Source organism: Dermacentor andersoni, chromosome 7 (assembly GCF_023375885.2).
Source record: "Dermacentor andersoni chromosome 7, qqDerAnde1_hic_scaffold, whole genome shotgun sequence".
NCBI classification, from domain to species: Eukaryota; Metazoa; Arthropoda; class Arachnida; order Ixodida; family Ixodidae; genus Dermacentor; species Dermacentor andersoni.
In genome coordinates this window covers 145,196,407-145,221,951 of record NC_092820.1, presented here as the reverse complement: position 1 = coordinate 145,221,951, position 25,545 = coordinate 145,196,407, and the positions used below count along the sequence as shown (strand labels likewise).

The following is a 25,545-nucleotide window of genomic DNA, read 5'->3' as shown; positions in this document are numbered from 1 at the left end:
GCATTTCAGTGGGGGCGAAATACAAAAACACCCGTTTCGCGTGCGTCGGGGGCATGTTAAGTATCCCCTGGTGGTCAAAATTAATCCAGAGTCCCCCACTACGGCATGCCTCATAATCAAATCGTGGTTTTTGCACGTGAAACCAGAGAATTCAAATTCAATTCGAACACATTGCACTTATATATCCCCTGGGGAAAGAATACGCGCAAGAAGGAGTTGACACGTTTAAGTGTGCAATATCTTTTGGTGGTCAGCGGTCACGGTACTGCCATATACTCAGGCCTTGTTCTCCACACACAAGTGAATCGGGGTTGGGGCGACTAATGCGTTGTGGTGTATATTAAGGTAACGACTGTTTAGGCAGGTTTATGTCACAACATTCAGTTCACGCTCTTGAGGAGCAGTCCCTTACGCCTTTGACGCATTTAAAAGAAGAATACCCAGTCGGAAAAGACCGCACAAATTTCTTCTGACACAGGAATTTCTGTAGTCCGACGGAAGCTTCCATGGTCGCTATAGACATATTAAACGTTGCGACAGGAGTTCTAGCGTCATGATGGAGGCACTTCATATCGCGACGTTTCAAAATGTGTCATTTATTGTCGCAACTACAAAAACTTCGTAGTCGCGAGAGAACACCCTTTTGTCGATGGGTTAGAAATGTCGTAGCTCTGTTGCGAACACCGAACATTCTGTCGTAGCGAGAGATGTGCTGTCTTTCGCAGCGTTAGAAATGTCAGTTTTATCGCAACGACGGAAGTGTAGTCTCTCGCTGTGTTAGAAATGTCGCAGGGATGTTGCAGGCTAAGGGAAGAAACTCGTTGCACTGTAGTTTTGCATAGTACCCGCTGACCACCGTGAAAATGGGAAGGTCGAGCATGTCTCCTTGCATTTGTCCGTAATGCTTAAGTGGGCTGTCTGTTTTTCAAGGACCCCCTGTTTGGAAGCGCTATCGAAAACGTACAATTCAAATTGTCTAAACGTGCAATAGTTTGTTTGGGAAGCGAGAAAAGATTTGTAGGCGGAATTTTTATTTACCCACCTTCTTTTTAAAACTGTGTATGAATTCGCGCAACACTGACTACTGGATGCGAAGGCCATGCCATGCCAGCAAAACTGAGAAACTGAAATTACGTAGGGTTTCCGCAAGAACGAATACTTTGTAGGCAGCGTTAAAATTATGACCCTTAATGCTGTCCTCAACACGTAATTTGTTCGATAAGTTATTCGTTTCTCTTTCTTTTGCTTAGTCACCGATATTCTCACGTGTTTTATACAGGCGTAGTCTGTGTCTTTCAATGGGTGAATAGCAAAAACCAGATTCTCGCAAAGAAGAGTGGTGCGAGGCGTCTTCTGCAGTGACTTCCGGTTCTAGACGCCGTGTCGCCTGTCTATATACGCGCTGCTGCCTGAGCCATCGCTTTTTCCGTGCTCCGTCAGTGCGTGCGGGTTGCTTTCGTCGCAAACTTGTCGAATTGCACTTTAAGATCAGTATAGCTTTAAACTAATAACCGATATAAGCACCGCGGGACGGTTCCCGGAAAGTGTGAATTGTCGTTCCTTCATTCAAGTTGTAACGCCTGTGAACTATTTGCACGTTGTTTCATAGCGGAGAGTTTGCTTCTAGCGACATATATATACTACACTGCACAGGAATGCCAACTCAACCTTGCGATAGCCCCCTATCTCACACTCCACACCATCGGAATGGAGGGCCGCGATGCTCAGCGCCAACCTGGATGGCAGCTGCTGGACCGGGCCCTCTTAGATACGGCCAGCCAAGCGCCTGCTATCGCTGCTTCGTGCAAGAAATCGCATGCCCTCCTAACCACAAATCCTTTGTGTGAGACAGCGTGGACTTAACGACCTCTCAATGCGCACCGTTCACCTTCAGCTACTCCGCTATCACTTTTCCTCCCCCTCCTTTCTCCCCCAGCGTAGGGTAGCAAACCGGACGTACCCATCTGGATAACCTCCCTGCCTTTCGCCTTTCTTCTGTCTCTCTCTCTCTTAAGCAGTTTGTGCAAAGCGTGGGTGTGTGGTTTGTCGACTTCCCTTAAACCCCCTCCCTCCCCAAGTTCCATTGTCAGATGGGAAGTGGACTTAGCTCCCGTAGGTGGCACGTCCCAGAGCTTGCATGTACTCATCAACCCGGCAACATTCGGAACACTGACCCCCACATCCCTACCCGGGTTGACAGACAAGGTGAGGGAGGGGAGTGCTTTGGTTCGAGTGCGCGTGCCGTTTCACGAGTGGGGCGAACGCTATCAGCGAATTTACCGACGCCAATCCAGAGATGGCTAATCATCACTCGTCATCGTGCGAAAACCAGAAGGAAAACTAGTTGTTACCATGAAAGTGGGGCTGACGTCACACGCGGGGGAGTGGAAGACTTGCAAAGAGGATCCGATGAAGATGAAGCCCCTTCTCCTGTGGGAAAAAAAAGTAGTAGTGCGGAGGTATAAAAAAAAAAAAATATTCCCGAGACATTCGAGAGCTGCAGTGCTGGTTCTGGTATAGGAGCTCGCACGTTTCTTTTCGTATTTTTCTTCTTCTTGGCCCCTAATGCTGGAAAAAATTGTAAAACAAACTCAATTTTAGTGTTCCGTTCTCGAGCGTCTGCATGCCTTCGGCACGCTTCAACGTTCCTGGCCGGAGAGCGTTGGAGGTTCCGGAGACCGACCTGGTAGAGAGAGCTACCAGTCGTCCAGGTGGAAACCGTCCGACCACTCCTGAAATCCAATAGCCCGCTCATCGGCCACGGGAGCCCTCGAACCAGGCCCCCTACCCTCGTAGAAAACTGATGCACTAAAGTCTATAATAATAATAATAATTTATTTCTGCCTCAAAAAATACAGACAGGGGGAGCTGCAGAAAAAGCTGTCGTAAACAGCTTGACTCGGCCGCAGCCCCGAAATACAAAGCAGCAGCGACAGGGAATCACATCGCTGGCATGGTGGCTTCATGATAAAGAAAAAAAAAACAACAACAACATAGCAAGAACATACGAAGACTAAACAAAATCTTATCTGCACTTACTTGTGCAGAAACCAAGTTGCTTCCCGCGCATATTTTGGGATATAAAGGATTGTTCCAAGTCAAACGGCCTTGCAAAAATCACGACGCCCACGTTAACTCATGTTCATCAGCAGTTTTGATGTTTAACTGACTGCAGCTCCCACATGGACTCGTGAAACGAATTATTTGCCTCGTTATTGCGTAGCTTTCCTATACCTCAAGAAAGCTGGAGTAGTGACGAACGGCGCAAGTTGTAAATTTTCCGACTATTGATCTCAATGTTCCATGCCCTCGCAGCACACGAACTTTCGCCGCAGCAAAGCACTGCGCACACAACCCGCGTTTCTCTTGCGCCTTCAACGCAAAGGTGTCAACAATTCTCGCTTAAATGCCTCAGATATAGCGGAGACTCCGTACCGGGCCAGCGATGCAGAAGTAGCAACCGTTGCTCCACGTGCCTGTTGCGACCTCAGCAACTGGGCAGCGTCTTTTGTTCCGCTGCCATTTCTTGGCTAAACGTTCTTCAGATCTTCGACATTAGCTAAGCAACACGGTATGTATGCCAACAATACTGAAGAATAAATGAGAGCTGAGCGAGTTGCCATGAGTTCATGATGGCTCTACAGCGTGAGGAAACAAAGCAGGTGAGAAAAAATAAAAGGACGGAACAGCGCCTTGTCCTGTCCTTTTAATTTTCTTGCCATGTAGTGTTCACTTCCGCTATGCAGCCCTCATGAACCATACTGAATCGGGGCCCTTTGCTCCATTAAAGGACTCGTAATTCTAAAAGCATTATTTCTGAAAATTTTACCGCCGGTATTTGACATAAGCGATGGTCAGGCCGCCGCCCCTGGCTTTCGATAATGCGAAAACGAACTTATTCATTCGAACATTAGCATGTGGCAAAGTATAACCTTTACATATGTGGCAAAGTATAACCTTTACATATACAGGCTGCTACGCCCGGAACCTTCACCTGCACCATTCCCCGTCACTCGTGGACGGCAATAGCCCATTTTTCGCTTGAGCATTTTTGTTCTATGGAATGCGAAATATTTCATTTCCATTCACGGAACAGATAATCATAGTCACGTCGCAGAAGCGCACGTCTTTCCACCCTGATTACACCAAAGAGCGGGAATACTAGAGCAGTGACGAGCTTGGCTTAGAATCGAAAGTGGCGTAGTAGACATTGGCACTGCTGTCGAAATCCGGGCCTCTATTGCAATGGAGTAAGTCTTTTCTACGTTTGCACCGAATCGAATCACGTTTGCTGAATTCGAAAGCAAAAGCTAAAATCTAGTGACTGTAGGAAGTGTAATTTTAATTTAGCCTGCATGTTTCTTTTCATAAAAAATTTTGAAAATTGCAACACTTCAACAATACGAAACTACGACGTTACAATCTGTAACTCGGCAATGAAAAAATATTGTCACAATTTTGAAAATTGCGCCTAATAGTGCACATAAAGTGGCCACTATTGATGCATTATACATCGCAAATATAGCATCGATATGTGAGTACGACTTTCGGAAAGCGTTCATCAACATTGTAACAAAAATCACGTGAGCTGTAGATTATTGTAACATTACCGAACAGTAGAGTTGTAGATTTGCAAATTGAGCGCTTCTATTTTCTTAACTTACCAATCTTTGGCAATCTTTCCAGAATATTCCACGCCCGTATCTAGTGTATCTAAGCAAACTAAACCAGCTCTGCGCGGGTTTTGGGTCAAGGCACACTGTACGCGAATCGGTTCACACTGTTCACCGTCAAGGGGGTGGCAACGCCACGTGTAATTTTAGCAGCACTGTCAGAGCCAAATTAAAAAAATATATGATTACTCGTTTATGCAGTAAAAGTGTGTTCGTCTCTGTCAGTGTTACGCACGATCTTCTCGTTCCCACCACGTTTCACAAGCATACCCTCTGGAGTAGGCAGTTCCTTTAGCTGTTGTCAGCTTCCTTCTGAAATTCGACTGACTGCATGTTTCTGGAGTCAGCCTTTACAGGAGTCAGTGAGGAGTAGTAGGTGACAAGATTCTACATGTTTCTGCCAAACGACAGTTCACATGGCGTCCGTGCTATTGCCCTTTTCGCTTTATGGAGCGATATAACATCATGAACATGTCTAGCTTTCGAATACTTTTATTCATATTCTCTGGCATGAACCTGCTTTTTTAACGCCCACGCAAATCATTCCACTTATCCAATGACCTGGGGCCGCAATAGTGTGGTTGCGTGGTGCCTGATAGCAGCTCTTGTGCGATTTCTTTGCATTCTGTGTCGTGGAACTGGTGGCCACTGTCTGTTTTCACAGCTTTTGCAATGCCAAACTGTGCGAACGTTGCTCGAAGTGCAGAGGTTATGCTTTTGCGCACATCGGCAGCTGATTATTTGCGGTATATATCTATTACCACCATGGTGTATCTGCCATCATGGGAACAGACCAGAGAAGTCGACTGACAGTTTTTACTGCACTGCCTGCTAGCTGTCCCTCTACTGCCTGTTGTTTCGTTTTCTTTTGGACATGTTTCCCTACGATTGTGACTTTTGTTGGTCACAAGAATTTTCAGAAACGACGTGGACACATATATTGCTTCTCGCTTTGAAAACAGAATTCCAGCCTATTGACAATTAATTCTGCGCATTCCTGCTTAGGCAAACAAAGATTACACGCCTATAGATATATGGGTATACTCTGTTCCGTTCACACTCCAATCAGAATGCAGATAATAACAAGGAACACTGCAGCGGTACATGAAGTTAAGCTGTATGAGTAAATCACGTCACTGCATTCGCACGACCGGTCAGGCCGAGCAAGCGTGAATTTTTTGAAAAATATTGCATATTCGCAGGTCCTACAACTGCTGATGAGCACCAGTTTGAATTTAATAAATGATACTTACCAGGTCATAGTCAGCTCTCTGAAACACGACCATTCGTACTCGGATGGACAAACGCTCTGCCGAGTTACACTGCTCTCACCGCCGCACTCCAGGCTAAATTTAGCTCAGATTGCGTCATACATTGCGTGCCAACGGCACCACCTGCGCAAGCGACACGTGCATGGTGCTGCAATGACTTTTCTGCACCAATATATCAAAGTAAGAAGCGTGGGTAGCATGGTCACGAATGTACAGGCGATAATGCTATAACATGTTTCTTGTTATATCGATTCCAGCAAGCGAGTCCCTTTCACCTTTTTCAAAAACGTTTCTCCTCAAAAAAAACAAAACAAATCCGAGGATACGTAGCACTTGAGTCGTGAATGCGAAAGCATCAATGTCCACTTGAACGCCGCTGAGCGGTCCTTCCAATTATAAACTCCTCGGGGGCAAGCGAGCGCTTTGAGACGCTTGGCCAATGCCTTCCATATAGCACAAAGCTGGTGCACGTCGATACGTGACGTCATGCTACATTGCCCGACTGCGATAGAATCTAATGGCGACGCTCCCGAGACCCCTTTCGCCCGCTTTGCTCTGTCGACTCGCGCACGTGACCTGGCGTCACAGCCAATGGGAATTCAGGGGCCGTTTTGCTGCTACAGACGCTATAGCTTTTTCGCTCAATGTGCCATTTGATGCCTTGGCGCCAAAAGCTCACATTTAACGTGACGGGAGGCGTGTCAAGCCGGAAGAAACGTAAGAATGAAATACAACAGGTGACAACAGCTTGAAATTTCTGCACCATCTGCCGGTCATGTCATTGTATTGATAGCGTCGATCTGCTCTGGTGTGTTGAAGGCAGAAATAAACAAGTTCTGATGACTGTCGTTTTGCTAAAGCGGCGAGCGCAAAAAAAGAAAGAAAGCTTTGAAATACCTCGATATCACACATTTGTTCTGGCACTCCCCGGTTTGTACGCGTAATAAACCTAGTGTCCTTCTATGTGTCATCTGTAAACTTAATGAATCGGCCGAGACTGGGGAGTACACTCTAGTTGTCAAAGAGGCTTGGCCACCATCTATTCGCGACGGACGTCTACGTCTCCTCCCCCATTCCAACCAAAGTCGAAAGTTGGGTTAGGTCTGAAAGCTTCGCACATCCCTGGTGCACACATTGAACGGTTTGTTCATAGGGGATGGCGTCTGGAGGCATTGATTGTTCCAGTAATAGGAGCATAATTGCGCAGAATAGAAGTGAACAGTCTGTTTTAATTTTTTATAATGGCAGTTTACGTTGCGCCTATCAAAGGGTGACCCCAACGTGTAAATTGCTTAAATAAGAAAGCAAACACTTGTCGACTAATTCCATGCGATCAAATATGCAGAACTCCATGTTGTAGCGAAACAACACCATAAGAAGTGCCGATATGAACACTCTTGGCTCAGTGAGTCACGGACAAACATGCACTCTGTGATGAAAGGGAAAATTGTTATCCACCCGAATGTAGCATGAATTAAGCTACAAAGGAAACTCATACGGGCTTCTCAGAGAGCTCTGGAGTTGAGGAAAAATTCGTCCTGGTCCAGGATTCAAACCCAGGACCAACGCTTGTCCAGGGCGTTCGCTCTACCGTCTGAGCCAACCAGGAGGGTAGCAGATTGCTGCGCGAAAGCGAGTTAATCGACAACTCGAAGCTCAGAGACACTCCAAAGCAGTTATGCGGAATCCCGCAAGGTGGAGGAAGCGTAAACTTTCTTTGTGAAAAGAAACCCGCAGGCGTTTCCTTTGTATATTCGTGTTACATTCGGGTGGATGACAATTTTCCCTTTTCATGACACTTCCTTTACCTAACTGATTGGTGATGCGCTCGGTGTTTAATATTTACCCGTTGCGACCCGCTAGAAACAGAATACTCACGGCTCCTTACTGGCTGCCAGTATGACACATACTAAGTCGTTCTATTTGCCCAGTACACACATTTTGAACATAAATGAGATAACGTGGTCAAAATTCATTTCTAGTGCTTACAAAAAAAGGGTTGCTGTTTCACAAACTTTTCAGCCATTCGATCCAGGTCCTTTAATTTTGACATAGGCCGTGGAAAATTATACGCCCTCATCATTTCACTGACTGATTGCATGGGACTATGTGTGCGACTGTTCGATTAAGTGTGCAGATATTTCCAACCCGTTTACGTCATGAATCCGACACCAGAACTTCAGGCAAAATGCCTATTATTTCTCTTACGTCCATATCGTTCCTCTTTATAAGCACGAACTAAGCGCCTAAAAACATTTTCGTGGCACCTTTATTGTGTCTGTAGGTGCCTATTTCGACGTTGGTGCCTGTATTGTACTTTCAGTGTCTAAAAATGCCCGCTTCCGTGTTTTGTGCTAGCTTCGACCATCTTGTTAATAATGTTACAACCCGCAGGGCGATTCGGCTGAAGGCGGCCGATTATTACCACAAACAATTTGTCGGTGTAAAGGTTCTTACTGACAGCCTTGCATCCGATTAAAACTTTACAATAAGAGTTCTAAGTGCTATATGCAACGATAAAGGGTGACTCAGACTGCTTGTACGCTCACTGCACGTTTTTAGCCGACATGCTCTAGAAACTTTAATGCTCGCGTGCAACTCTGACACAGAATGGGGAGCTCATTTTGGACGTTCTGAAAAAGTTCGCCACCATCCCCAATGATGCTTATAGAGCGATCAAATTCGTGACAGAATTCCCTGGTTGTCGGTACTGAAACAGCTGTCACAGGTTTTGACCGGCGAACATTCCGCAATTCGAGAGCCCATTGGATCACCGAGCATTCCGAAAAATAGTGTGTGCAGCTAACTTCAGTAGATGTTCAGCGCTCCTTTTCTCCAAACAAACTAATACTCAGTGAAAAAACGCACAACATGAAACCCGAAAATTTTGGGATGGTGCTTGCTTGTTACTGCTCTCACTTTTTTTTTACCCGTGATGTGTAGTCCCACTACTTGATGTCTGACTGGTGATGTCTAGTTTATGTGCGATTTGATATGTGTACTCTTGCAAGTTACTAGTTGACCATTTTCCTGAAACTTATCTATTACAATCCTTCTTTTTTTACTGTGCTGAACTCGAAACATGTAGCCTGTCACGAACTGCGGAGGGACAGGGACCTTTGTCAGGCTTGTTTGCTTTTAGCCCTAGCCCCTGCGGTGAGCTTTCAAAATTGCTTACTGTAAATAACGTACGTACTACTACTACTACTACGTCTACTACTACTACTACTACTACTAGATTTCAGATGAATGTTGTAACCTATGAGACCTGCCTCATTCCGTTTTACTGGGACAACCAACTGAATTTCACAAAACAGGGGTTTAGTGGGCTGTGTTCCTCTGTAAAATGAATTTATCCTCGATACGCTGCGAAAGTTCTTATTTAATGAGCCTATACATGCCTAGAGGAGAGTAACTGGCGTCTAACTATACCTTCAGTAGCAGCTGCAGCACCTGTTATAGAGGCCTAAAACATCAATATTAAGTGCCTAAGCATCCAGTCTTTAGTCATGAATGTGTAAAAAATTTATTTATGTTTTCGTTGAGTGTCTGCTCAGCACATCTTGGCCATAGCCATAAGAAAATTATAGCGGGAGGAGACAGCAATGAAGGGTCATTACACGTCGCATGATATACCTTTGTAAGAAAGACATCAGGTAGACAACTGGAGCTACGTATGGAGACGTCATAACACATTTTGGAGAATTTGTTGTCAGTAGCCTGTGGTGTTCACAAGCGCTGAATTTCCCTATCTGGCCGTTCAAATTAAGAATCTCACAAAGTTAACAGCTAGTGAACCTCGACTCTTTTTAGGAGCACAACAGTGACCTTTCGCGGAACGAAGACACAGCTGGCGGGCGGCGTTTCAAGCTGCGTTCGCGAACTTAGCCAATCTATGCTTCAAACTACAAAACGGATTACCGCAATCTTTCGTCAGACTCAGTTGGCAGACACGAGGCAGTTGCTCAGAGAACATTTTTGTTTCGGAAGCAGGCCTACCAAGACAACGGCGATGACCACGCTTTCCAATTAGAGAATGCGAATCTATAGCCACATGACGTGACCCAGCCATAGTCATTTCAGAATAGCCACAGCCGTTTCAGAATAGCTTTACAAATGACACAGATCTCACCAAACGAAAGAAGTTGTACACAGTGTGCAACTTTCAACACGCAACGCGAAGCGCCAGCCGAACGAAGAGAGAACAAGCTGTTTCAGAACGCTTCGCGAATGAAGTTTCCAGCCCGCCGGCCGCTAGTGGCAACGCAGGAAAGAACGACGCCCGGCAGAGAAAGAAAAAGAAAAGGGCCGGCGGCGGGAAAGCTGGCCAGGCAGCCAGCTGAGTGAGTCGGCCGCGGGAGGTTGTTCGGGCGGAGGGAGAGGCCCAGGGAGCCCGTCCCAGCGCAGCGGCAAGCAAGGCAGGCAAGCAAGCAGCAGAGGAGGCTCGCCGGCCCCTGCGCACGGCGACGCCGCCGCCAACCTTCGCAGCGAGCGGCAGCAGCAGGCCAGCCAGCCTTCAGCCCTCGGCGCCTCATCCCTCGCCCACACCACTGGCGGCAGCAGAACAACGACATGGCCGCGTAAAAAAGCCTGCTGCCTCGCACGCGTCCTCAGCTGAATATCTCCCTCTCCTCGCCGCCGCCAGGGGCCGCCGCGCGCGTCCCACGCACGCGGTGCGCGGGTTGGCCGCGATAACCCCACGTGACCATAGCGCGCGAAGCACGATGGGATCGTCGCGCGCCCCGTCGTCTGCAACACTCACGTCGGGCGCCGCTTCAGTGGGCGATCAGCCGCTGTTGGTGCCGGTGTGTTAAACTGGGACTGCGTGTCTCCTGAGCACCGCCGTGCGTGCTCCTCTCAGCGTGTCGTCTGCTGCTGCTGCCAGCGTTAAGCACATCGTCGTTCGTCGCAGCCGATCCCGGCCTCGACTGTCGTGACTGACATCCTCGTGTGTTTCGACGCCCGCGAGGGACTGTGCCACGACGTGTCGACGCGACGACGAAGCCGACGACCAGCACGGTTGGAACCGTGAGGCCGTCATTCCGTGTTCGACGCCAGACGCCTATGGCATGGGGGTAGAGGTCAGCCCACTGCATGCCCTCAGATTTAAGGTGAGTGTTACCCGCTGCTATCACCGCTTTTTGTGTGTACCTCCTGTCATGCGCTTGTGGATGTGTGCTAGTCCTGGCAAGCGTCTTTGCGATGCTCTCGCGCGCGTCCCCGCGACCGTCATCTACCGACTCCGGATCGCGCAGAGGAGTTCGGGGAGGAGGGAGTTCCCCGGGCATTCTTTTTATCGTCCGGACTGCAGCGCGAGTCCCGATTAAGAAGCTGCTGCGCGGTGGCATTATTCCGTGTGAGCTTCTGTGCGATAAGAGAGGCAGCTCTCGCTCGGAGCCGTGTCGTTCACCAGGGCAATCGTCGCGACCGGCACACCACCGGACGACGACGCCTTTGCTGTCAACAGCCTCGCGCTGACGTGCGCGCGTCCGTCTCTGTGAGGAAAGCGCGTTGCAATCGCCGGCCTAGCCAAGACGACCAAGAGGCTGCGATGTGTCGCGCTCCAGCGGCAGCCAGCGAGAAATACTGAGCCCCTGCCCCTTTCTGGTGGAAATTTCACCAAAGTGCTGGAAATGTCGACGTCTGTACAATCCGTAATTTTTTCCCCTTTATTAAAAAAAAAATTCTTTGATAATAGAATTTCAGAGCTAATCGGTGTTTTCTGAGCGAGACATCCCACGCGAAGGGCAGAGAATGCCTGTTTGCCCTAACACTCACCGGAGTCGGCACCGCGACACCGGAGCGATGCATCACCTTTCGTTCGGCACGCGAGAGATTCGCGCAGCTATCCCGCGCGCTACCGGCAACGCGCTCCTCCGATTCACTCGAAGAACGCTTGCGCCGAGCGGGAAACAACTTCTTCGCCTTTGCGATGAGCTTTCGGTTCCAGCGCGAGCCCGACGACGGGTGCTGCGGCGTCGCTCGGCGTCCGGCCACTAGATGGCGCCACCATACAGGGCGCTTGCTGTTCGGTCGCCGCTCCCCGTATCTGTGGTTTCGTTTCTTCGCTCCGGCGTCTGTCGAGCTGCGTTTTAGTCAGCGTCTCCGGTTTTGGTTCCGGTTTCGCTGGTTGCTTCTAGTCGCCGCCGAGGCGCACCGACCAACTCAACTCGGTGGCGCGCATTTCTTTCCTCGAGTTGTCCGCGTGGCGTCTGTGATTGATGCGGGCGCGGCTTTTCTGAACGAGCACTTCGCTTTAGCTGAACTCATCGCTCGCGAGGATCGTAACTTCTAGAACGTTGTCAGGTGCGGTTTGAACTTAGTAACATCATTTCTGTGCCTTTAGTCTAAATACCAGCCTTCGTGCAGCATGCTGTTCGGCATATCGTTAAATGTAACGAAACAAGTACGTTACCCTTGAATGTGTACCATCTCGTAAACACAATTATAGGTCTCCTGTGTCGTTATTGTGACAACAGTTTATTTACCTCTCGTTGTTGAAACCACTTTTGCTATACTGTTAGTGCGGATTTTGTGAACCGTCGGGACGCACATTTGAGGACCTAATATCTGAAGTGGTCTTTTAAAAATCTTACCCTGTGTTCTGCTTAGGCCTAATGCTACTTAGTGCGCATCATCTGTCCGAGCTTGCTGTTGCTTCTGTGCTTGCTGACGTTCGTGTCGTTTGCCATTCGTTTTTAGCACGGTCCTCGTTGAAAACCGCCAAGATCCGCCGCGGGCTCTTGCCTACCCCGGGATGTGTGCCGTTGGCGCAGAATCGCTTTACGACAGTAGCCGTCGGGAGCCCGTGAACCGTTATCCTGACTGTGTCCTGCTGTCGTGCTTCGAGGGTGTGTGGTTCTCGACCGGTTGCGTTTCTCGGACGCGTTCTGTTGTGGCGTTCTCGTGTCCCCCGTCAGCAGTGCTGAAAACTTGTTTCGCGCAAAATAAAGGCACGCCTAAGGTACTTGTGACTTTTGTCTTTACTCCTGTGCAGGAGATTATTTGCGGAGGGAGGCCGCTTGGTATTGGCCAAACCATTGTGCCGAAAAGTCCTTGCAGCTTTCAGGTGTCCTTCTGTTAACCGCTTGCTTAACTTCTCAAACTGGTTCTGTTCGGTAATAAAGACTAGATGGTCCATCACCTACGCATTTGTCTCCGATACGACATTCGTAAATAAATACGTGCATTTCGTAAGTAAATGTATGTACGTGGCCTCGCAGATTACCAGCCGTCCGATGCAGTACGACCTCCCCGTTTGCCGATGACTTCAAAAACTTCACAGGCTTACTCTTTTCTTTCGAAACTGTGCTCGCCGCGAATGAACTTGGTTACCATATGAGTTTCGCCAACTAACGCTGCCAAAGTATAGGCTGTCTTCGTTTTTGTTGCTGTTTATTCTCTGTTTGCTTTCACTTGCTGTCTATGTGTCTGTATTCACGGTACAGTGGTTCCACCTGGAAAACCCTACTGCATAAGAACACCATCCTATTTTCCGAAGTAATGATACGTTGATGTTGCCACGTATGAGAAAAGCGAATTTGCAACAGATGCTCCCAGTAGTAAATTTCAACTACCGCCATTCTTTTGTTCTCACTGTCTCTTGTATTTGTACATAACGTTTACGGTAGCGGTCGTGAGGATTGTGGAAAAAGTATGTTCTGAATATGCTTTAAGTCTGTACATAATATTTAAATAGTGGTGTGTTAGCAACATAGTGAAAAGCCTTTGAACGTTACCATTCTAGAAGCGTCAGTGACTGTCGTCTACGCTAAAGGCTAGTTTCTCGAACATACTCTTTGTTTCGCGTTGGTCTCTGAGTTTTGTGAATTTTACGGCCTCCTGACTTTTTTTTTTTCAACTCTTAAATCGACGCGAAGTACGAGATTGTACTGTTGGAAAGAGTGGAGCGAGCAAGTTGTCTGTCGTTATCGCGTCGCGGCCCCCGATATCTTGTCGCGTAGCGCCTGCGCCGGAAAAAGCAGAAAGATAGATGCGACGCTCCTGCGTCGCCGGCGGCAAAGTTCACGCGCCGCTCGTCTGTCGTTGCTCTTGACAGCGACGAACGGCGTTCTGTCGATATCCCGCCACCCAGCGCGTACACTCCGAAGGCGTCCGCATCTCGCTGAGGGGGCGCTACCGGCGCCAACCGGAGGTGAGTCACGTGCGCGCTCTTTCCATCGCTTGGCAGATGGGCCGCCGCCTTGCTAGAGCGGCGCATGCGCCGCAGCTACCTTCTTTCACCTCCCTATCCAGTCGGTGGGGGCCCCTGCTCCCCTCTCTGCTTGTACTGCCGCTTGAAAACTGTGCAGCCTCGTAGAAGCTATGAGGACCACTCGCGAAGAGTTTTTTAATGCGCGACAGAACGCAGTGCCACACTTCGTCCATTTCCGAGTAGACAGTGATCCTGCTAGCCAGTTAAATTCTAATTTTTGTTGAGCAGTTTGCAGGTGAACATTTGTTTTTCGCAGACTCGGCAAAGTAGTTCGATGTTATCTATATATAACCGGGCGCAGTTAAAATACGATGCTGTGTTTCGTCGACGCTTATTATTTAGCATACACTACAGTAAAATATGTTCCTCATCTCTTATTGTGATCACAAACGGCATTTGTGTTTTCGGCGAGTCAGCATCGTTGATACCGCGGTGTTTTGCAGTGTCGTCTGCTTGCGCCTATTTCTCTGTAGCAGACGACACGGGCGCGGATGCATATTGCGAAGCGGTACACCCACTCTCTTCCCTTCTTTGGCTGACGTCAGCACTAGCATCCAGTGCGCTGCCTGGTTTTAGTCAGACGGAACGCCGTTGCTGTTTTTCTCTCTCCGTCTGCGCTGCCGCCATATTTTGTTTTTCGGATCGCATCGTTCTTCTCCGTTTCATTTCTTGCTTACTGTCGGTTCGCTCCAGCAAGCCCCGGCCGGCGCCTTCGGCTCCCGTCTGGCTCTGCTCAGGTCAAATTTTGCGGGCGTTTCAGGCCTGCTCAGGTTCGCTTTGCCCTGCGCCGATAGATGGCGCTGCGGTGGTAAAGGGAACTATCTTTGAATTCTGGCTCTGTCTGGGCAGCATATCCGTGCCTTCGGGCAACTTTAGTAGCCGACGGAGGTGGCCAGGCCATGTCTTGCTGGTCTCTGGCAGTACTCGCTCCGCTCCGCGCCCTTTTTTCGCTCAATATATTCCTCCTGATCCAGATTTACAGGCTAAAACGAACTACTACTGCCGTAGTAATCAGGAAAGAGTTGTCCTAGTAGTTAACTCTCCGCAGCGTGCGCGGCCCGCGTAGAAAGTAACTGAGTTGGCAGCGCAGTAATTTAAGCTATTTATGGAGGCAAATCGGATAGTCCGAACATAAGAAGCAAATGGTATTTGGTTCGGTGCGCACATCTATCAACCGCATTATAATTTTAGTCCGCGCAAAGTGCCCCCGTGCCGCCACCTGCTGCTGCCCGCAGACGATCGCTTGCACCTTTACTCCTCACAATGACCAAAGAAGGTATAAGTGTGTTGATTGCGGCTCAGCTTAGATTATTTTTTTTTTCTCCACTTGAGAGCAGTGGAGAAATAGGGAATTCTGGATTGCGAGTGCCTTCTGCATTTAAACTTGAGTGTGACTGCATTGCGTTGTCTCCTATTTGGATTTTATAACATAAAAAAAAATTGAAAAGAAAGACGTTGCCTTTATTAGCCTAAGTCGTAATATTAAGGGATATGATGTCCACGAAACAAAATTAAGCTTAGATGAATCGGCGAGTCATCCACAGTGCGCCCTCTAGCGCCGCGTGTTTTGAGGGCAAACACCTGATGCGCATCTGTAGTAATTGTAGTAGATTCAGCGCCCCGTATCGAGAATTCTGTGCCTCGATTTCCAGTGGCCAGGCTCGGAACTAGAACAAGCTGCTCAGATTTCTCTAGTCTTTGTTACTGTAGTTCACTTAGTTCCGTAAGGCCTTGTAGCCCGGTTAATGAAGCACCATGTCGTTAAAGCAGCTAGCCATTTCACTGGCATTAAAGTATTTCTACTTCAAATATACTCGAAGTTGAGATACCCGATGTAGTAACACGCCACGTGGGGGTAAGGAGGTTGGAGAAGGGTGGGGGTATGAAGGCTTGCTTCGCGCAGCTAGCAGTCGGGAGCCCCGCCGAGCAACGGCATTGGCTGGTCGGGCCGGCGCGGCGGCGGCGGCAGCTGTAATAAATAAAGCGGCCAAGAGAGAACCGAGCTGGGGAGAAACGAGGGGCCTCGGCGATGGTAGCGAGGGGGATCTGAGCGAGCGAGAGGGAAAAGTGCATGGAGCGAGAGAAACAGCACCGAGTCTGAAGCAAGGAAAGGAGCGGCGAGAAAGAAAATCAAACGCAAACAACTGGCGAAGGAAACGGCGTAGGGAGCGCTGCCGAACCGCCGCCGAGGAGGGAGTTGGGTGGCGCCATCGCGCGACGCGCGCTTGTGCGCATGCGCTGTGAGTCGCTCGCCGGAATATTGCGGAGAGAAGGAAGGACGACGGGTGATGGGGTAGCGAAGCACGCAGACACATAGAGAGCTCCTTGCCTTGGAGAAGGAGAGAGGGTATTGTGAAAAATGGGGGACGTCGAGCAAACCAGCTGAGCCGCCGAGCCGGCCATTGTGAGGAGGCGAGGAAGAGGTGGCGGCTGAATTCTGCGAAATGGAGAGGAGCTGAGTAGAGAGAGAGAGAGCGTTACGGTAAGGAAGGGAAGAAGAGGACGATGCCTGCTTTTGTCTTTTCTGTTCGTCTTCTTTCAGTTTCCTTTTTATACTAAATTTGCTCTTGTGACGGTAAGTTTTTGCGCTGAAACTTTTTTTCGTTACTCGGATTGCTGTTCGCTCCGCGTCTCTCACTCGCTCGCCCCCTCTTTGCGCGGCCTCCTTCCTCGATTGGTTTTTATACCTTGGTGTTTTTGCCTAGTTCGGAGGTTGGGAAATGGCAAGAGCGCCGGGAAGGGCTTCTGTTTTGATTCTTTTCCTTTTGTTTTCACCATACTCTCTTTCTCTCTCATCGTGGTTCTTCGCGACGAGTACTGAGGGAATCGGGGGAGGAGGACCGAGATGGAAGAGGCGTAGTAGTAGCGCGGAGCGAAGCGAGTGAAGCTCGCCGTCGTCGGCTTTTCAGAAGTTTTTTTTGCCGAACGGGGAGGAGGGGCACAGCCAAGCAAAAGCACGCGAGCGCACATACTGGAAGAGGGGCATAACGAAGGGGGGGGTGGGGCGGCGGTAGGCCCTCAAAGCGCATGCGCCTTGGCCCGGCGCCGGCGCTTTTTTCGAACGAGGGTATTGCGTCGGCTGCCTGGTCGGGAAAACTGCGCCGGCGTGGTAACGGCAGGGAGCCGACGACGCTTTGCGAGCTTGCGCTATCGATGCGCGGGGGCCGATGGCTCTGGCCCGCGGGTTGCTAGCTTTTGGCGAGCGGAAGGGGGCCCCATCGTCTGGGGCGCCCGCGGAACTTGCGACGCAGGCGCTATGGTATGTTTCTGGCCACGCGCACGAGTATTCGCCAGGTAGATCGCTGTCTGAAGGTTGTAAACACTCACTTAGTAGCTTTATTGCACTCAGACATAGTGACAAATGACACACCAAGATTTTCTGACGTAGCATAGCATTATGGCGATGCGTGAAGATGGTGATAGTAACAACGATAATGACGCTGCGGCGCGCGTTTTTTCATACTGCGTTCGCGCGTGACAGCAACAGCGATCACACGAACGGAGCTACCAGTGTGTCGTGACGTCAGGTCGCGCCCACTTCGCGGGTGCCGAAACCGAAAGTGACTTGCAGAAACCAGTATTGCAGTAAAGTATTTAAAACGCTCTGACGCTATATTGTTGTTTCTTCTAATGTTTTTTTTTAGGATTCTGGCTTTAATTAAAAGGAAAGGCGAGTCGTGAATGTCATAACTCCTTGAATCTGTTTTGTTCAAACATCTAGAAAGCGAAACATGTCAGCAGGACAACTGGTCCAGCCCTGTGCTGCTTAGCTTTTGTCATGGTACGCAAACCAACGGAGCTGACGGACCTTCCTCGGGCAGGTGGAAGTGGAAGGATATTATGTTCCTCAAAGTCAAAACTCGTTCTCAAGGGCTCTGCTATGCGGACATCTCTCAATTTGGTAGTGAAAGCAGTTGGCATAGCGACATCTGTCGTCAGTACCTACTGATGAACGTTCTTTTTTTCAAACGCATGGCTACTTATAGCACTCTCTCTTACGTGTCACGGGTATGCGGGCTGTGCCGTCCAGATCGAAGTACGGCCCAGTTCGAACCGGCAACCATGAGATCGATAGTGGAGGGCGTAAACGTGTGCAACAGTATTTCGAAATTTCGCCCGTGCCTAGTTGCAACGCCTTCTTCGGCCCATAGCAACGTGCATGCCAGCGCGCAGGTTTTGAGGGGCGGACGAAGGGAGTCGCGTCAATAACTAGAGCATTTAGCGCTATTTCCGCGCCTTTTGCATCCTAAAGGGCCGTTATCTGTCCACTCGGCAATAAATTCTGTAGACCAGATAAGTACCATTTAAATACTTCGATGTTAGCTGCGACAAGTGTCAAGGGCCGCAGTAGTCGCAAAGTATGCTGCTTGCTCATCAGTCTAGCGCCAAATGTGCGGTCGTTATTCTGTTCGGCTTTCCATTTCTGTGTTTCGCTTTACATTTTACCTTTCTTTGATTTCATCTTTCCAGAAATTGATAGCGGAGAGGCAATGAGTGACCGTAAGTTTGACAGAATAACATCTTCATTAGTACTGTAGCACCAGCACTCGACGCGCGCTCTCTCTCTCTTACCGAGCCGCTAGTAACTTACCATTAATAGCTGTGTGGTGATGGTCAGTAAGCAACTGTCGTTCATTCGAAGAAGGATCTCTTAACATTGGCAACAGTAGTCAAGCGCGAACTCCAATCGGGTGAGGGCGCCGCTATCACGCTACGATCGCTCGACTACCATGGGAATCCTAACAAATGAATTTGTACAATCTTTCGTCCTTTCGCGACTTCGAACGTTCTTGTGACGTAATTTCTTGCGCTCTATCTTTCTAAATGTTGAAAGTGACAGTTCTCTAAACACAGTTAGACAGTCAATTATTCTATGCCTAAATGCATGTTAATTGCGCGTTGTAGCGCTTATTACGCCGTATGTTGTTACGTATATTCCAGCCGCCAACTCATAAAGACCTTTGAAGCCAGAAGGACGAAGCTTGGGACAAATGCATCTACAGTTTATCATTCCCTTGGTAGCTGAACCGCCATCATTGCCGCCCCCGTAGACACTAGCGCCATAGTTTCTCCAGCATTTCTGTAGGAAACTAATGCTGCACAGAAGAGCCGCGAAGGTAGAGAGAGACGAGCGCGTCGTAGCGGTCAGATCAGCTGGCAGCGAGCGTGTGGGGCAAGCTAGCCGCCGCCGTCGGGGATTCCTGCGGCGCGAGGCACGCGAAGGCCACGCGAAACGCCTCTGGCGTCTGCTGTTCTTCGCTCTGGAGAAGGGCACGGAAAGAGCGAGCGAGAGACACCGGCTGTACACGCTGCGCCCCCGCACGCGCGAGCGAGCGAGCGAAACGCAGTCAGCTGCACAGCGCAGGCAGCAGCAGCAGGACTTTGAACCTGCGGCGTCGGCGGGTGGCCCGTTCGCGGCGCGAGCAGGCCGTCGCTCCGCTAGGTGGCGGGACCTCGCTACCCGCTTCGATGGAGGAGGGAAGCGCCGCGCGTCTAGTCTGGTCCTTGGGGATGCTGTCATCATCATCGGTGCCGTCGCTGCTTTGTCAGTGGCCTCGTCTAGCAGTTTAGGCTTAATAAAAAGTAGGGGTGCGTTGGGACCGCAGTCACCGTGTACACCTCGGCAAGTTTATGCAGCCGCTGCTCGTTAGGATATGGATTTTTCGTCTGCGGCATTCCCGATATTCGGCGGCTGGCGCTCGCCGCAGCAGAGAAGCAATACACGCAAGCTTATACCTAAGCAGTCGACGCGCTGCTATTGCAACAGTTGTTATTGAGGCATGTGACGAAATATGGTGCACCAAACTAATAAACTCCTTACACTAAGTACATGCATTTTCAAATGGCACTGGCAACAACTCTACGCATGCCGCCGCAATGTTGGGGCAGATGCAGGCAGGCAGCGCCACTTTCTTGCGCAGCGGTCGCGCGCCAGCTGCATTTGGCACGCGAAGCGGGCCAGGCACGGTGGCGGTTTTCCTCTGGCCTCCTGCGGCAGCGGTTGTCACGGAGGACGTATTCAGCGAGGCCAGCGGCCTCTTCAGAGCCGTGTTAGACTGCATAACGATGATCTCCAACGGCATCCGCTTTGAAACGGGGCGGCAAGAAACAATTGCCTATAGCCTACTCGAGCTAATCACGTTTCGCTACTCCTCTAGCCATGTCTAGCATTTTGCTTATCTCTACTTTACATTATTTAGGCTTATTTTACCAATATTCTGAGCGTGCCTTGCTTATCTCGAGCGCCGAGTATGTTTAACGTTACCATCAGCTTCGAATGCCAGCGCTTCTGGAAGGTAAACGTTCTCTACGCCCCTGACCACAGACGGCAGGCAAGGCGTGCAGCGCCGCTTTAACATGCGGCGGCCGTGTGGGGCGATCGAGCGGCTTGCTGCGGGGGCCTACGCAAGAGTCTGGTGGAGTCGGTTGGTCGCCGGCTTCGCTGGCCTGGAAAGCGGCCTGCGCGGCTTGCGCTGTTCTCCACGCGTCGGGGTTCGCTCGCTCGCTCGCCCGTTGGTGCGTTCGTGGGGCGCCGGGCCGCGTCGCACGTCGCAGCCGTGCGCTGTTTCCTCCTGGGGCCGGTCTCCCTCCCTCCCGTCTCTCTCCGCCGGTCGCTTCCTCGAGCCCTGGCTGGCTTGGCTTGCCCCCGTTTCTTCGCGGCCGTGCCGCAAGACGCCCGCGGGGGCGCTACCCACTCCGCTGTTTTGCTGGCGTCGGTGCCGATCGGCGGCGCGCTGCGCGAAATTCGCAGTGCACGTGAGCGGATTTTGCTCGAAACTGTTGCAGGAATAACCGCGCAATTCGGCGTCATCGCATGGCTAACGACTTTTCCGGAGAGTGGCGTGCTCTCTTGGCGTACGGATCCTCAAGTCGGGTCTCAAGCTCCTGTTCGTATACCCCCGTCATCGAAGCTGTAGTTTCTCCTTTGCGGTGTTGTTCTAGATGAGAACTTTGACAGGCGGTCCTTTCTGTGGACGGTGACCGCCTCCGTCAGGCGACACACATTCTATCGTTAAGAAATGTTTCTTGGGCTCGTAGGTTACGAAGGTAATTCGAGAGCCTGTCAGAAAGAGGCGAGAAATCTTTATTCGCACGACTTCCTTATGAATTCAATGGAGAGATATGTAAAGGTTTTATTGTCTGGGAGTCGGTTGGTAGTCCTCTCTGAGGGTAGTCCAAACGCCGTTGGAAGGGGTGGCAGCGAGAGTAAATTTCTTCAGCTGGACATTTTCGACTTATTACATGTTTGCTCTCGAGCCAATTTACAGCACGCAATATGGCTAATTCAAGAACCTGGTGGAAGTCAACATTGTTCTAGAACACCAACGACTCTCATAGAATAGCACGCTTGGTCCTGTCTCATTGCTAGTATCGACGCATACGCTGCAGCTCGTCCTTTCGTCTTGCGTCGTAGTGACTGTCAGCACATTTAGCGTCGCTGCGTGTGGACATGCCCAGCAAACAAGCAGGTTGAGATGCGTCCGACGCGTTTACCTGCCGCAGTGGTTGTATATCTTTGGAATTATCAAATAATTGTATGCAAGCATGCGAAAACTGGGGCTGCGGCTTATCCAACGACAACAAAAGGGCTTGCGGCGTCGTCCCAGGAGGAAGTTTAGCTGAAGACCCATTAAAAACATCAAACTCGTGAGCGGCAGCGTCATGACGCTGCGTTTTTACTATAGTCCTGGCCTGGTGTGTCACCGACGTGCTAGCCTGTCTGCGTCCACGCGATAGCTTTCTGCAGCTTTGGTTGGGCGTATTCTTGGCAGGACGCGTTGTGCCACGTTCGTTGGAGGCATGTCGTCGCATTGGGGAATCCCCGTAAGCCTTGTGCAGTTGTTTAAAGGAATGAGCCTGCGCACTGCGTGTGACGCGGGCGTCGTTGTGCTTTTTTGCAAGGTCGTCGAGTACTGTCGCGCAAGGTCTACGCTTGTGAACTCGCAGATCCATCCTCCACCGTTACCGAAGCCCCCCCCCTCTGGAAAATTTATATTCGAAGTGGTGAGTAATCCACGGCAACGAGTGAGCAGCATTATGGATAGACGAGGACGCAGAAAGAAAGTAGGAAATCAGCCCTAGCTTCCAACAACCTTTCTTCCGAGATCGACGTGACCTAGAGACTGAGTACGATGAAGATGCAAGCAAAACAATTATATACAAGTAAAAAAATACGATACAGAAATAACAAGTAATGCGACTATCGGGAAGGTATTGGTATTTAGTTTGCGCTGCTATAACTTCGCGACTATGGGCCTGCATGATATGGCTTCCGCGTGAAAGATTTAAAAAGTAGCACCTTATTTGATAAACAAACAGCGGGCTTCTGTTTCCTACACGGAGTCAACCGCTCAACCGCACTTATTTCGGCCACAGTCCACGCCGGCCGCTGCAGATCTGTTGCCATAAATTATTTCGAATCCAGTGAGTACTCCAGCCTAGGTGGAGTAGGTAGTCCTTGCGACAGTATTCATATTTGCGAGTCCCTGGTGAATTGGTGTTACTGGCGTACCTCTTCGGCGCGGTACTCAAAGGAAAAACGTAGTACTCCGCCTGCAATTCGCTGACGCGCGGTGCGTAGCCTAGCATCGGCGGCGATAAAGCAGCGGCGCGGAGAGCGACGCCGGAAGCACGTGTGACCCCCTCGATTCCCCCCAGCCTTTGCCGCCGCTCTCACTAGCCGGGAGATGCGAACGAGAAGAGCAAGAAAAAGATGCCCGACTTCCGTTTCCGGTACGCGCCCGGCCGGGCTAGGAAGGAGCGGCTCCATCATCTATGGGGTCTGGAGAGGGGGAAGGGCGAGGCTCCTTCTCCTCTTGTCCCCCCCGAACTTCTATACACGGGGATCCGCCACTATGCGTAAAGCATGTCGGGTTTGTTCTGCTGATGCGTGCTTACTATCAAACCAACCCCTCCTAACCCACCCCTCCTCCGTTGTGTCTTCGCGTTCGACAGGGCCCTCTAGCGGACGCTCTTTCTGGCAGCGAGCTTTTGTTGTGTTGGCGAGCGAACCTGCAGTCCCATGGAGTCGGATTTGCGTGACACGTACCTCTTTCCTGCCATGCAACTCAAGAATTAGATAAAAATCGTGGGAGGGTGATTTGTAGAAACCAAGCGACTAGCTCACCGGTACGCCTGCTGACATACGCTGCTGGGGGGGGGGGGGGGGGGGGCACTTAACATTGTTAAAAAAAAAATTAAAATTATGGGGTTTTACGTGCCAAAACCACTTTCTGATTATGAGGCACGCCGTAGTGGAGGACTTCGGAAATTTCGACCACCCGGGGTTCTTTAACGTGCACCTAAATCTAAGTACACGGGTGTTTTCGCATTTCGCCCCCATCGAAATGCGGCCGCCGTGGCCGGGATTCGATCCCGCGACCTCGTGCTCAGCAGCCTAACACCATAGCCACTGAGCAACCACGGCGGGTTTAACATTGTTATACTGGGTATATTTGTTACTAGTAAAATACATGTGCGTACTGTGGCATTGCACTGCCTCCAGGATGGACCCGCATTCAAACGTAAAAATTTTCGCAAGGTCCTACGTGGTGCGTTGGGCTCCCGAATCGGCCCAGTTTGCTAGTCCACACAGCCGCCCACGCACTGTGTCAGTAAAAGGCGAATAAAACTTCTATTTAGTGGAAAGAACGGTGATTTGGATCGCGATCGAGTGCAGATGCCTCGCTGCCCTCTTGCACGTTGCTTGGTGTGCGAAGTGGGTCTGGGGGGCCAGCTTTGTTCGCGGAGTTACATATTCGATAGTGAATGCTATATGCACATTTATGAGCGTACGGGTAGATAGATAGAGTGTTACATTCGTACTGCCAACCCTGGGCAATGTTCGGCGGAAGGTCGCCGCTATGGTATCGCCGCGATGCACAGTGCGGTGATGATGGTGAACATTTTGACGAATTGGCAGAATATCTAGGCTGGCAACTTTGCGCCGCCAATTTTGCCTAGGCAGAACCGTGCACAAATATAATTCAACGAATTCAATATCTATACATCTTCTGCCCTGTTTTTGCAATTCTGATCGGATTTTCCCTATCTATGCCAGTGCTATTGCACTTCCGCTCTCGCGCAAGCGCTGCCCGTTATCGGATTCTTCGCACTACCTGCTTATCGTGAGCAGCACTTGACAATGCATAGATCGTACGAAATATTAGTGGAGCGCGAGCGCTTGGAACAACGGAGAAGAAGAAGTGCCTTCTCGTCGGAGAATAGGACGATGCGTCACGTATAGACAAAGTGGACTGCCTTGAATGCAGTTAAACTGGAGCGTACGCGCAGGCATTGGCTTCGCAAGCATCAATCTTTCTTCTGCTCTTCCAGTCACTCGCATTCTTTTGTAGTAGCGGGTTGAAAGGCGCCCATGATGATTTTCTAAACAATGAAACTGTCATATATGAGGAGGAACCAATAAAGCGGTTGCAGAGGTATCAAAGCAAATCGGATTGAAGTCTGAGTTGATGCAGAAAGGCTTTTGTGGGTGGTAGGTCTTCAGACATACCGAGCCTATAGCAGTGTCAGCCTAGATGTTCTGTCTGTGAGTCTAGGGCCGAGTTTATGATTTAGTTGTACATGGACTTCTCCAAGACTGTTTTCGCTACTGAACATTAGTTATTTGTCTCTGCAAAATCCATTTTCCTGTATATGTTTGAATGTCCGTAGCCTGAATGTTGTGTGGAAGTTTAGTTCCTTTAGTCAATCTTTCGCTTATTAAAGAATTCCAAACGCGTTGTTTGAAGACAGCATATAGCAAATAGTGTAAGGTCAAAGGTTCGATATCTCTACATATCTCGTGTTCATGCAACAGTTTGGGAACCAGTCACATAGCATATCGTTTGTTCTCTATGATATCGCTTGACTTCAATCGGCTCATGGTATCCAGACATGGTATCCAGAGCTGGTAGGCCTACCTCTCTGATTACAATAAATACACATAACACCGCACATCTACTAACATGACATGCACTGTCTAAACAAAACAAACAGCGATGACCAACCAATTCAGCATCTAGCCAGTCGTCGCTCGATGAAGAAATTTCCACGAACGCCCACACCGGGCAGCGCGAGGCGCTCGCTCAAGATCTCGGAGGCCACGCCCTTACATCAAAGAACGAGGCGATATGCTGTCTTCTACCTTAGCGCGTACTCAACGACCTCGTGACCTCCATTTATTTTTTTTTACTCTCCTTAAGCAGCTCCTTCGATCTTCTTTCTCCGGCATTTCGCTGTTTAGCTTCAACGGCACGAGCCATAAGAACAGCTTGTGGCAATTGTTCGGCCGAGAATGCCGGCGGAATCGCCTACGCCCGCGTTGGCGCTTCACGGTGAAACAATTGGCTTTGTAAGGCTCTGCCAAAGCGCTTCGGTGTGTACT

The 25,545-nt window shown here is 49.9% G+C and overlaps 1 protein-coding gene across 3 annotated transcripts in view; it reads left to right on the top strand.

The window, feature by feature from the left end:
• Positions 1–8,493: 8,493 nt before the first annotated feature.
• LOC126533692 (uncharacterized) overlaps positions 8,494–25,545 on the top strand; it is a 33,493-nt gene continuing 16,441 nt past the window's right edge. The window contains exons 1-2 of one of the 3 annotated variants that reach the window (XR_007600065.3): positions 8,494–11,055; positions 12,647–12,911. Coding sequence is in view for 1 of the 3 variants with exons in the window: in XM_050180874.3 (XP_050036831.1) it covers positions 11,014–11,055 (42 nt within the window). In the remaining 2 variants the exon portion in view is untranslated. The other 2 variants (XR_008613033.1, XM_050180874.3) reach the window with 2 other exon arrangements.